The 14,479-nt window shown below is 39.1% G+C and overlaps 1 protein-coding gene across 1 annotated transcript in view; it reads right to left on the bottom strand.

Moving 5' to 3' along the window:
• The window catches only part of PCCA (propionyl CoA carboxylase, alpha polypeptide), a 306,936-nt gene that overhangs the window by 211,006 nt on the left and 81,451 nt on the right, over positions 1 to 14,479 (bottom strand). The window contains exon 7 of the mRNA XM_009892045.1: positions 4,449 to 4,580. Within this exon, the coding sequence (XP_009890347.1) occupies positions 4,449 to 4,580 (132 nt within the window). The remainder of the gene's footprint in view (positions 1 to 4,448; positions 4,581 to 14,479) is intronic.

Raw genomic sequence — 14,479 nt, 5'->3', positions numbered from 1 at the left:
CTGAGAAAGTATGTTTTAGTATAACTCATTTCACTTGTGAATTACATAAATACAGCAGCAGTCTGAGTACGCATAAAAGTTCGGACAGTTATTTTAGATTTTTAGTGCAAAGAACTTATGATAGATACAGAACGTGTGGGGGAAGGGGGGCAAAAAAACTGAATGCTATAAGACTGCGTAATACACAAGTCAAAATGTGCAAAATATACAAAAACCACACTGGTACTAAAAGCATTTCGAATTCTTTTTTAAAAGCCGAAGTCCTCAATGATTTACTGCCACTTCCTCCAGAAACACATTAGCTACACTACCATTTTCCCCAAAATAAACTGGAGATTGTAAAGAAATATATAATTTTAGCACCACCTTTTATTGTACAAATAAAAATGTTCAAGTAACAGTACAAGTTTATAAAAATCGTAAGAGTTATAAAATGATGTCATAGTGTTTTTACAAATGGCTGATTTCATTAAGTTAAAAAGATATAAAATACTAACTTAGCATAAGAATTTCTAACCTCCTAATTTCATGTACATGCCTCAGCCAAGTACCAGCAGGTGGAGACAAAAAAGCAAAACTATTCTGATGTAGAGGAATGCCAAGATAAAGCTGTTCAAGAGACTCCTAGAGCTGTAAAACATTGTATTAATTATGAAGAACTACATGACAGTTTTCATGGCTGAGGGTGTTGGGCTTAGAGAACCTCCAGTTCACGTCCAGTCTCCAACAACCTCTCCAGCAATACAGTGATCATTTAATACCCACTTCAATACCCCAATGCAAGAATACAGCCAAAACAGACACCTGAAACTTAAATACAGTAAATTCATAGCCTTGCTGAAAACCTTCAACGTGACTACTGACATCAGTGAAACCAAGTAGACACCCAGAGATGTTAATCTTCTGAGTCTACATCCAGCTGTGTTCCGCTAGCTATAAAACCAAACTGGCTGTACATGGCAAAACAATATAAAAGTCCTTCTTCCCTTGCCAGTCTTTTGCCAGTTTTTCACCATGACATCTCCTCATGCTCATTACTCAGCCCCCACTTTCTTTTTGTCACTTATTCCTCTTTGCTCATTTATAGACAATACATCATCTCAGCTCTAACTTTAGTATAGCCATTGCTCATGTGTATTAACACAATTTTTTTTTTTTTATTAAGACTATTTACCACTATCTCTCCCCATAAGGTTTTAGGAAACTAATTGTACTTAGATTTTGAAATTAACTACCTTTGAATGCTTTTGTTGGCTTCCTAGCTGACAGTACCAGACTCGGGTTCCTTACGTGTGTAGACTGGATAACCCTTGTCCCAGCCAACTGAGAAACTGAACCAGGGATGAGAAGAAAATTACCCTTTGTCAAACTACTCTCTCCACCCTCACTCCATGTCTTTCCATTCTCAGTTTCATATTTGCTACAGTGTTTGCCCATATGCGAATAGTTAGTTATGTCTGTTATGCCAACCATCCTCCTCTTCGATCCTTCCAGATCCTTAAGTATACTGTTGAAGGGATTTCTTCTCTTACTTTTCTAATTTAATTTCTGCTCACTGGGAATGTTTCTGCGTGCAACTTCTCCAAGATTTCATTACAAAAGCTTAGCAGCTCCAGTGTCTACTATATGTAAATGCTGAACAACATAAGATGGGGAAAAAAACCCTTTATTCATGAAGGACCTATGTCTCTGCAGCACTATTTAACAAGTGCTGGATAAAGACGACTCTTCAAGTAACAGATTTTCAGTGCAATCCTGAGTTGAATAACAAAGCACTAGGAATTATTACTCTGTGTTCACTTTAACATCCACAAATCCACAAAGAATACACGCGACTGATCTTTCTTAACTTCTGCCATTGTCACAGGGATGAATGCAGTTTTCTTTCAGCTTTATTAGACTTCACTATAAAGATGAAGCCATCTCTAATCAACTCAAGTATCAAGCAGACAACTTAACTCCTTCCTAGGACCTTTAAAATTGAGAGCCCTCAAAGATTTTGAAAGCTTCATAACTCTGTGACCAAAACAAATCTCCCACAGAATGGCAGAAATCCTGTACATTCTCCAATTCCTTGTGTGTTGCTCTTCTGATTGTACCTGGTATCACACAGGTTTGCCTCTCCTATCTTAGTCTGAATGGGCAAAATAGCACGTCAAGCTCTAACCAAGGATCAGGCATCCTGTATGACCTAATTACTCGTCTATTCATCTGAGCGAAAGACACATTATGACAGGGAAGAGATCAGAGGCACATATTTAGATCCATAGCAAGGATGAGAATATCAATTATCAGAAGTTTTATTTCCTAGAACTGGTAACCAAAGCACCAGTTAACCTAAAATTTTCATCTCCCCTTTCTGATAGAAACTACAACACTGGCAATGTCTGTGGACTCTCCCTTTTCTGATTTGGTGGGTAGACTGCAGATTGTGGGTTGTTTTTTTTTAATCTTATGTTCTTCTATCAACAGATAATCAGAACTAGTGCAAGGCTGAGGTATGTGAAATTGATATGATATGGACACTTCAGGATTAAGCAGCTACTGCATAGTTCCTTTCAATAGCTGAGGACTGGAGTTGTCAACCCAGTCCTCCATTCCAGTTCATTTGGTGTTGAGACTATCGTTGCATATAACCAACTGCCAAACAGATCACTTACATGCTTTCATTCTGTGTCAGCAACTTCAGATAATTGCCAAAAAACAGTGCAATTAAAGGTCTCAGAAACAAGTGCATACAGGTAAGCAGCTCAGTTTCACTGGTTGTATGGCTGTTTATTAACCACTATCCTACTTTGCCAGCTTTGTTTCTGCTAATATAAATAGCAGAACAACAGACCCTTACGTAACTTTTACCTTGATACAGCAACAAAACCAGCATTTTGAGTATTTGATTCTACATTAGAAAGTTTTGTGGGGTTTAGATGATTAATTCAAAGTTAACTCCTAATTAGATGTTTTTCTAAAAGTTACTTTCAGGATTTCTAGAAGAATATACAGGATATCAGACAGAACAGAGGACCTCATGCACAATAGCTCGGCTGCTGTTAAGTCTTACGAGCGCGACAGGGCCACATACACAAGGACTGCTAAAACATGCAACAAAAACCTGAAGGAACACTGTGTTCAACTTATCACTGCCAGACTTCAGCATTGCCACAAATGCCACCCTAACACTCATATGGAGCCCTCCAGAAGAGAAACAAGTCTTTGCACTTTTACCTGTTGCAGCGTATCCCACTGCCAGGCACTAAAAAACACCAGGCACTTCCATCACAAGTACTGAAGAATTCTCTTGTGCATTTTGACCTCAGCTATTTCATGATCTTATTGTTCTCACTAGCTAAGTTCTCCAGACATCCTCATCAGAAGATAATTTTGTGAATTTTTTAGCCCCTTTGCGCTCTATTGACCTTTCTCATTTAGTAGGGTTTGGGTTTTTTCCTCCTAACGGAGTTTAAAATCCAATTTAGCTGACACAATCCTGAACACTATTGCCCTGGAATATGTTGCTCCTTGAAATACAGTCTGCATTCCATCAATATATTCAGTTGTTCCCAATTATCTTGACATTTCCTATTTCATCATGTAAATAAGATTTATGATGATCAGAGGTCAATATCAATTGTCATAAATAAAACCTGAAAAGCTTTCCCTTCAACTACATTAAAGTGTCATTGAAAGAAACTTTTCACTTTTTCCTCCAACTCAAACTTTTACTCAAGTTTTATTTGAAAAAAGTCTAACTTGACATGTCAAGCAAAAAAAATTTCAACCCAGGAGGTATATATTTTATAATACACCAGAGTTTTAGGCATATACAATGAAAATTTTAAAGGAAAAAAGCTAATTTACCTACACTAACACAGACAATACAGAAAGACACACAGAAAAGCTTGTAAGAGCCCAATAATTAATCACTGTGGCAGAAAATAAACCAAAACCAAGACATACTTTTTTTTCACATTACAAAATGTAAAGAAACAACCAAATTTTTTAGAAAACTGTTGGACAAAGAGCTACCAACTTCCCTCCACCCTCACCCCGAGTTTTGCAACACATGGAAATCTACCATCAGCATCAGACCATAAAATGCAAACTTCATGCAGCGGAACAAACTTCACCGTTAACTTAGGGCTGTCAAGATCTTGGCCAACAAGAAGTAAAGACCTGAGAAATGTAAAGACATGCAGACAGTTCCATCCACACCTGATATTTAATACCTTTACCTGCGTTCATGTTAAATTTAAAGCAAAACATTTTTAGAGACTCCATGGAAGCAGTCCTTACTACATCATTTATTATGAAGGACGTTCTTCTTCTCCAAAGCTCTCTTGCTAATAAAAATCTGTACCCCATTTTTAATTACATCTTATTGAAAAAGAGGTTGAAATTATAATTAGCAAGTATCCCTACACTGGGCAGACAGTAATTAAATGATTTCTCACCTTGACTACTCCATCAAAGCCAGGGATCGTGTTGACTTTTGCGTTTTTGGCTAACAATTTGCTTTCAATCTTGTCTCCCATAGCTTGAATAGCATGTGTGTCAGGTCCAATGAAGGTGACACCTTCTGATGCCTGCAAAGACAATGAAGATACAACTTTTGGAGATGAAACTAAAAATCAGCTTTACACAGGTATTGCTATTAATTTTTTTTTCTTTTTGAACTGATTAATGCAACAACATTTAGAAGACAGTGACCTGTTTATGTAACAACCTAGCAATATATAAGCAGCATTTCACCAGTTCATTAAAATGTGTATGACCTTGTGAAACTATGTATACACACAGATTCAAAGCCCCTATAATTAGCATTTGTATAAATCAAAGCCAGGCCAAAGAAAAATAGCTGAACGTGGAAGTACTCCAGCTTGAAAGTTAGAAATACCCCTTGAGAAAACAAAGGCTAGTTAACTCACCATTGAAAAAGCCACAAGTGATTTACAAAGATATGCTTGCTAAACTGTAATGCAGTTGAAAATTCCTAAAACCAAACCTTGACAAAACACCAAAATGAAAGTGCAGTCTCTTACTCAATGTATTTAAAGATCTTGAAAATAATGTAATAAGGGAAATAACGTTTCCACAATCCTTTCAGACACCTCTTTTCCACTAAAGCGAAAATAGGTTCATATAAAATACTTTAATACATCAATACTTTAATATGTATGTAGAACACTGAACTGCAGCCCACCCCCCACCCCTTTTCTTTATGCCAGCAATAAACTTTAGCGATCAAGTACACAGACATTTTTTCAAACATCTCCAGGGTCAGGACTATACAGAGGCTAAAGGCAATTCTATCAGAACTGCTTCACTGAAAGTTACCGATGCATCAGTGAGTACATGCATGTTTCAGGCAACTTAACTTCTTTTGTACCACAGGAAAAAAAAAAATCAACATTAAAAGAGTAGCATACTAGTCTTGCACACTTTTTTTCCAGCTGTTGCATAGATTATTTTTTTCCCCTGAATTCTAAGACACCTGTAAAATGCTCAGAAACAACTTGTTTCCAGACCATGGGTAGTTTGGTTAATATCAACACTAACACAATAGCAAACATTCCATTTCTTATATCAGAATTTGTCTTAATGTTTTGTGTCTTTCTGACATACGCTTGTGCTGCATATGTTAGGGTTGCCAGATAGTTATAAATTACTTTTTATTGTTAGTGCCTATATGATGGTAGTACATGACCACAGAAGATACATAGGAAAAATATGGTTTTTAAGTTGGGGAACAATGTCCTCCTATCCACGATCTTATAAGAGCTGAGAGCTCCCAGCATGATTGGGGAGTCACTGTTTTCACTGTCAGCAGCTTCCTAGCAGGAAGAGTGTAATAGCAGAAGCTCTGCGTAGACAACTTCCTATCATCCTAGCTAACAGGGTGCTACAGATAACAGAGAAAAGACCAGATAAATATTACAGACACACTGGGAAGCTCAGTGCAAAGACACCCAAACCAAACGCAGAGCATCAGTTCAGCTACATCAAAGGCTTGTTAGCTTCAACTTACAATGAACCATCTGGGTTTTTATCTCAGCCCACCTCTTCTCTACTACAGTAGGCTTATTAGCTCAGCAACTCAGTAATGTTGATTTGATGAATAGCTGTCTTACAAAGTCGGGAAGACTTCAATGGGGGGCAGGGAACAGGAAGACCAACACAAGGGTGTACTTCTATTAATATTATAGTGCCAAAGGATCTCAACACTTAAGGAATTCGCTTTTTAAAGGAGAAGGGAAACAAGAAGCAAGGAGTTGCTGTTTGAAATCATGGTTACACAAAGTCTGGAGCTGACTGTTTCAGAAACAGCAGATTACAACCTGAAAACTGATCCTTTATTCCCTCTTAACAAGAAGGTTTTAAATACATGCCTGCTTGCACCTGGAGTAGGTAGGGCGGAGTTCCCTTCTGTCAACCTGTATTCTGATTTCAAAAAGCTTTGTGGAAAAGGTTCACTTACATACAGTTTCTGCCGTAACATTGACATTTGCATCCTGGTCAATGCCACTTCAAACTTCACCATGTATTGATTCCTCTTCCCACTCTCTTCTCAAAGACTACCATCAAAAACATGGCATCTCCAGACGTCAGCAAAACAGCGGGTCCAAAACTTTTGCTGCCCTGACAAACCATTCAAGACTTCCAACGTGCACCTTTCCAGTGAAAAGCACGTAGGGTACTCTCTACTCTCACTGACTTGTGGCATGGACCTTTGAAGTCCCAGTTCATTCCCTGCTCCTGTTCAAGCAGGTATCTGGATAAAAAGAGGACAGCACCATTCAGGAGAGATTCATGAACCACCTGAGAAGGAACACTCCAGGCCATTTCAAGAAATTGATCTGCTGCATCCAGTATATTTGTTACATGAACCTTGTAGAGCTGTAATGTTCCACACGGATACAAACAAACTACTTATTAAAAATTAAGTACCAGGTGATGTGCAGCAGATTCACATTACTCTAAAGCAAGTATCAGCTGGTGCAACCTATACCTTCGTCTTTTTTAAATGTATACCTTTAATGACCACAACTTACAAACTGCATTTGTCTACACATGCACCTCTTGGCTTTAACTGCTCTGAACCTCTGTACCTTACACAGAACTGCTCTTGAATTGTGAACAAGCCACAGCTTAGTACCACCAGCTATTCCCCTATACGATTAGTCAACCGGGGCAGTCATCACATCCAGTTACTTCCCAGCACCAAAATCTGAAACAAAATAGTTTAACTCAATGTGATATCACAAGATAGCTGAAACAACACAACTCAGCATGCTGCAACATCCACACATTAAAAAAAAGTTAACAAACTAAGAGGGATTCACTGGTTTCCAGCCAATATGTCAAACCATCTCTTACATAGAAAAGGTGTACATTTTCTGACATGACCTGCAATTAACTTCAGCGAAGATCACAAAAGACTTTGTCAGCTTAAGGCACTGCTAGACAAACTCTTGCAAGTCTTGCTACAATAATTTAAGCCCCCATCACCTGAAGATGCTTGCGCGGTCCCTCTGCCAAAGCTTCTTAGCTCATGACCAGAAAAATGTCCCAGCTTCTTAATTGCCAATACTCACACATAACCTGTTCAAAACTCTAGTGCCCAATACTGAAAATGCCCCAAGAATAGACCATAAGAAAAAATGTGACAGTAACATCTTCAGCTTACATGAAGATTTATTAGCATCCTTAGTTTATGAACACACCAAAGTGGTGAAACTGTGCAAGAAAAACTTCCAATGCCTGATGATAGTCTGTCCACACACAGATTTGCCAGTGTAGCAGCAAGCACTGGAACATCTGCTGTACACACACAAGCTTACACACTACACAAACAAGTTCTTCCAAAAGTTCTGTTACTCCTCCACACGTTCAGCAGCATACTCCAACCTTGAACACTAGTTATCTGGCTGCATGGAACGTATCAAGTTTCACCATAAACATGCACCAGCATTTTCTTTAGAAACATACCTGAGACACCTGAGTATCACTGCTCTACTTTGCATAGTTAAAGGTACAGAAAAACAGTAGGGAATATTTTATAGAAGAACAATTTCAGAAAGCATTCCATACCAAGAAAGTTAGTTCTTTCTTTGACTAAGTAGATATTGAGAAGTTTTCCCCAACACACCTCTATTTTTGAGAGCAGCAATGGTCGGTTTAATTGCAGTGCCATAATAATCGCAAGCAGTTGTTTTGGGTTGTTGGTTGGGGGTTTTTTTAAGCTAGACAAAAGCCTTATTCTACCCTCAGGGAAGGCAGGACCCCAAATACAGCAAGAACTAAACTATGTCAAAGTAGAACAAGTATAGGTAAGATCTGAAAAATCCATTTGGGAAGTCTGTGGTTGAGTAGTACGTGACCTTCGCAGTCTGTCAACCGTGTCTGACTGCACAGAGTGGGCCAAACAGACCTATGCTAGTGCAAATTACCATACTCCCAACATTTGGAAAGGACCTGTCCATCTGACAAAATCTTGTGGACCTGAGGTAACTGAAGAGACTGATCCTAGAAGAGGAGACTCCTCTGCATCTCCTCCTGGAAATGATGCATGCAGAGATTCACAATTACTGTATTATACAGTTAATAGTGGATTCAGCCTCGGTGATAGCATAAGCAGAACTAAAGATAGAAAGTACGAAGGAGGCAAAAATGCATAATAAACTTTTATACACACTAGCTCCCTTGGCAACATATACTCTTCTGTGGGCTTATAAATATGTGGCAAACCAGCCAACTCACTGCCAGGTCTCTCAGCACTGCAGGAAACGACTGAACAGTTCCAACCCAGCTTTAGACAAAACAAGTGATACTAGAACTTTTCCTCTGTCTTTTACCACATTAGTTATGGACAACTAAACACACTTTTTGGCATCTTCATTCAATGTGGGATATTTGAATCTGCACATAACACCAGCTTAACATGAGCAGCTCTAGCCAACAAGGAGGTATGCCATGTACAAAAACACAGCTATCAAGAATCTTGTGTTTTAATTTTCAGGATCATTTGGCAAGGGGATTCTTCCACTCACATCATGCTGAGGAGGCAAAACACACTCCAAGTGCCCAGTTGCTTCCAGGTGCAAGAGCCCCTATAATTATCTTACCACACAGAAGCAAGGCAATAATGCTGGCTTTGTTCTTGTACCTTCCCTGGTACCTGAAATGGTTAGTTGTTGGAAAATGTTTCCCATCTCTGAGGAAGAAATGGCTGAGAAGATGTAGAACAGCTACAATTGCTCCTGCGATCTCTCCCTTCCTGAAAATAAACTTTCCTATGTAAACACAGGGCTGGTTTTAAACAAGCTCATGAAATTTACAGGAAAACCCAAATGATCTGTTGCATACAGCCATTGAATCATATGTTCTCAAACTCAGACTTACATATCATGATTTCAAGATTACCCAAACTCAGGGTGCTACTTACCAGAAAAAAAGTAATTCCCTTAGGAGAAAAGGGCTTTACTCCAGCACCGCTGGCTGGGTAGGCTCAGAGCCCGCAGTCTGTCAGAAGTGGCCAGAGAAGTAACTGAGCCAACCTAGCTGCTTTTCCCTCATTCTGTCTCCTTCCTCTCCTGCACGTCCCTTCCCCACAGTCCTACCTATCCCCCTTCTCTAGGACAGGCTCTGGCATTCCTCACTTGACCTAGCTGACCAACATGGCAGAGAATGGGCTAGGGTTTTTGTGAGATGTATTCTCCATTCCTTTGTGAGTTAAAATTAGCTAAACAGAGAAGCTTAATGAGCACTGGAGGAAGGGCTGCATAAGGCATCTGGGAAGAACCACCTTCTCTGGGGAGAAGGCACATACTCAAAACTCTCAGGTGTGCTGGGGGGAGGAGACGGGGGGGACAGACAGGGGACAGGACTGCATGCTGCCATATCAGCCTGCTTTTGACTTCAAGACTGAATTTCTGTTTTAAGGTTTGTTTTAAAATAAAGCATGTTCTTGCTTCTTGGAGGAGCACTGTTTGAATCAGAGAATGGCTGAAGTTTGAAGCATCAAAGCCCACTGCTTGAACCAGCTCTTTGACATATGCTGTCAAGTAGTGGAACAACTTCGGAGCAGTAGAGAAGCAGAAGTGAAATTCTGTTACACTGAGATAACAAGATCAAGTGAGGGTAGCAACTTACAATGCTTACTCAAGAACTTATTAGTGAATGAGATTATGAAGGAAGGTCCGGAGAGAAGAACTCCAGTACAAACTGTTATAATAGATCTGGTTTTCAAAGGACTTTTTTCCTAACCCTCAAAAGTTTTCTTCACCAGGAAAATCTGGAAAAGGTTTCCATGAAATACTCACATGCAGCTGATGAATTCTTTCACTTTTGTACTGGGGAACAACTGCCTTAACTTTCTCTTGACATACAGCCTGTCAGGGAGGCAGATCCAATAGGGAAGGGAAGAGGCAGAAGTAGTCTGGTAATCACGAACAGTATCAGAGTTCCAAAAAATTTGGAATCTTCCACAAGTACGGTCTCCCGTCTACAGCAGGGACTCATAGCTCACCAGAAGCAAACAGACTTGTACATGCAGCTGTCTGAAGCCACATACAAAGCAAAGCAGATAAGCAGCACAGCTCAAGGATGACTATAATAGGTAGCTGGGCCTCTAAGTCACATGGGCTAAATGCAGGGCTGAGAAGCAAAAGAAAGGGCTGGCAGCAAAAGAAAGGTCCAGAGGTTTGAACAACCTAGAAAGTAACCAAGCAGAACAGAAAAATCCAGTTGAAGTGACCAAATGAAATATTCAAACGCAGACAAGATTCAGAAGTCCTACCAGAAAAAAAAAAGGCAGACTGACATCTGTTGAAAGATGTTGAAAGGATGTAAGAGATTACCTTGCAATACAGGAACTGTCTATTTAACACTGGGAAGGAATCCCCCTAGGAAATATACTATAAGAATATATTATAAGAAGCATCCACTCAACCTACAAAACACTGAACTGGTAAAATGCTCTACAACAGAACATGGTGGAGGTGAAAGAACACCCTGAAGCTTTCTGCCAGATGCACAGAAACAACCTATCAGCTCAAACAATTGGGCCCTGTGCTCCTATTCTGAAGGCTCAGAATTAAGAACATATACAAGAGGGGCGCGATCTCACCAGGCATCAACCTGTAAATTTAGTACTAACAAATAAGAGAATTTAATTCTGTGCAGACTTATTTTAAGCTGGAAAAGGCTTAAAAAAGCAACATGCCTAGGTATTGTCTTGGGTCACCAAAAGTAGTAACCCTCCAGCAGTTCAGTGAGTAAGAGTTCCTCCAGTCTTTTTAGAACAAAATAAGCAGAACTTTTGAAGCCAAAAGATCTTAAGAATACACACACATTTATATACACACACAAGAGAGAAAAGACAACACTTACATGTACAGTAGCGTCCTTCAATGGAACAAGTATTTAAAAAAAACCCTGAGCCGTGCTGAAGAAAAGCAAACTACAGCCTTCTGTACAGGTTTACAACAGCACAGCACCTCTTACGTGAATAAAATATGTGATATAAGCAGATGGATAAATATGCTAGAGGGGAAGGGCTGTAGCATCCTACTTTTCTCTGACTATACCTGCCTTTGGCTACTGTAGTTCTTTCTGGAGGTCTGGCTTTTGTTTTGTTTGTAATACTCCATTTCCTTCCCAAACCCTCAATCACCTTGAGTTGCATAAGCAGCAGACAGGTAGACGTGATAGCAACTAGCCTCAAAAGTAAAACCTTAATTGGCAGTTGGGAAAGTGACAGAGCCCAATCCAACTTACTAGAGGAAGGAGGTAGTAGTGAAGAACTGTGCTGCCCAGACTGCCAGACCTCATGGCTTGTTCCAAGTTCTGCTTCGAAATAAAAAACTTACTGTTACTTGGCTCCAAAACACACTGCATTTTAGAGTCCAGACCCACCACATAAGCTATGTCACCACCTGTGCCGCTATACTGGGCCATTTTAAATAACTGTAGTCCCTGTCTCAAATAGGAATAGATACTGTAAGAGACAGTGATCCATTGGAAGTGTTTCTTTAGAAAAGGAAAAGCTAGCAGAATGAAAAAGCCTTACCTGAAACTGAACACAGCTGCAAGAAGTTTGTCTTGCTTCTTAAAACTGAATTCAAAGAACACTACAGCGTTTTCACAACCACTACCTTAAGTAAGAAAAAACAAGACTGCTGGTTCGTAATACCATAAAACTGAAAACTTGAATACAACAATTTACTTGGAAATAAACTGACACAGATGCCAGTTTCCATGTTTAACATTTGGCATGGGGCAGGAGATGTGTTAACAAACTCCCTTCAAGCCACTGTTCTAAGAAATATTACCCAATTTATTTAATCCTGGTGTGGATTTCTTCACACTGGTCTCCCAAGTATAAACTATGCAGAGCCATGGAAATATATTAATAAGTTACCAGAAAATCTTGTACTATATTTAAGTTCCACCAGTATGACCAGATACATTTCGAAGGACCAAATGAAAACAGGCTTTATCCAAGGCCCAAATATGCCTTCTCTAAAGCAGGCTAGGAATAGAATGTAGGAACAGTATATACCTATATCACATATATTGAGAGACAGGCATATTTATGTTTTTCAAAATGTAGTATATGTATATTACAATATTGGGGGTGGGAAGAGAGCAATCCATCTGCTAAGACTACTCTAAAGCTCACCTTAAACAAAAAGCACGGTTGCTGAACCAGTATAAACACAATCTAAGGCTACCTAACTCCACTGTCCCAAAAGCATGCACCTGTCAGAAAGGGTGCGTGACCTTCTGCATAAACACCGGGGAGCAGCCAGAATAAATCTAGATGGTCAGCAATACCTTAAGCACAAGCGTTGCATAGAGAATAGCTTTTAAACAAACTTTAACAACATCTCCTCTTTAATTCCACAGAAGTGGTAAGTATACAAAGTCAAAACTGTAAGAATGAGGCTAATCTGTAGATGTCTTCCTTAACAAGACACAAGTTGTGAATTCCTACTATCATAAAGTATATGTATGAAGGGCAAATGCTTGCACTGATTTAATTCCGCATTTTAAAATAAAAAAAGTCTCATTAACCAAACATTTCATAGCATATATTATACTTCCAAGTGGAAAAAAATGGTATTCAGCTTCCATGTGATAACTTTGCAAGTGAGAAGAAGCACAGGCGCCGCTTTTTCCAAGGACTCAATACTCCAAGACACTGAGAAGAACAAATACCACATCTGGGGCTCTATACTTAAGAGTTTTCACTTTGGATCTGATCATCAAGCCGAAGGTTTACTTGATAATTTCACTTGAAAACAGTTTAAAGCTTTAGATGGTCTACATATGTCTTTGTCCACAACCCAAATGCAATATTGAGTTGTCCAAGTTTTTAGAAGATTTTCTCAAATACGAACTATAAAACTTGAACATACAGTAGCTTGTATGACATGCCACTGTCAATGATGAATTGCTTCATCACCTACAAAACATCCCCCACACACACAGCTCCCACCCAATGCACAGGAGCTTAGCCCTGCTGTGTTGCAAAAAGTTTGAGTATTCGACTATATCAGTAGTAATGAATACTCAGAAAATTTAGGGAGAAACAAACGAAACTTAAGAATTTTCCCTGGATGGTTTCCATATTGCTTTTCTTCACTTCATGGCATTGAAACCACCCTTGATTTTTACATGATAAAAGAAATCTGTGGAACTAATCCTAGAAACCTCTTTCTGTTTCCTTGCTTAACACCTCCAGGCGACAGAAAAGACAAAATGCTTCATTTGCATCCTTAAACATTAGAAACTGCGAATGAGCCTTTTCAGCTGCAAATGTTATTGCATCTACATTTCCAGAAGAGAAAGAAGGTTAAACAGCCTACTCAGGTTTATGTTAACTCGTCTCTTTTTAGCACCAGGAGCAGCACAAAGAGCAGAGAATGGGGAAGCTTAACAGCCCAACCTCTTTCTTCATTAGGTTCAATTAGATCCTGGAAATGGATATAGCTGCTGATTACACGAAGATAAAGAGAAGAAATCAGGTATGCACAAAGGAAATGGCAAACACTAACAAGTGTAATCTTAGTCTTCCCAATCATCTAGCCTCATGAAGACCATTTCATTTTTCATGCAACACAAGAAAGTTCTACCGGTTGCATGACCACACAGGATTTTTGCCTGATGTAGAGTCAGCATTTGTTTAATCATTAATACAAACCTTTAGTTTAAAATGTGATGCGCCAGTGTTGCACAAAGCCATCCTGAACATGCTAGTAAAGTAAGAAAGGTTCCTTGCTTGATGTGCCACGTAGTACTCCACCTTATTAAAGAATAAATTTGAGCCACAGTCAAATAGCCAAACACCACTGTTAAGCTACTCTATTTCACAATACAATTAAGTACAATTTATTTTTCAAGAGTAGTAGATCTAACTGGCAACTTTTTTTTAAATAAGGATTCAACCTAAATGGCATTTTTAATTTCTTTAGAGTGAAAA

Source organism: Charadrius vociferus, unplaced genomic scaffold, assembly GCF_000708025.1.
Source record: "Charadrius vociferus isolate BGI_N301 unplaced genomic scaffold, ASM70802v2 scaffold110, whole genome shotgun sequence".
Taxonomy (NCBI): Eukaryota; Metazoa; Chordata; class Aves; order Charadriiformes; family Charadriidae; genus Charadrius; species Charadrius vociferus.
The sequence above is the reverse complement of the archived record's forward strand: the minus strand, read 5'-3'. Positions and strand labels throughout refer to the sequence as shown.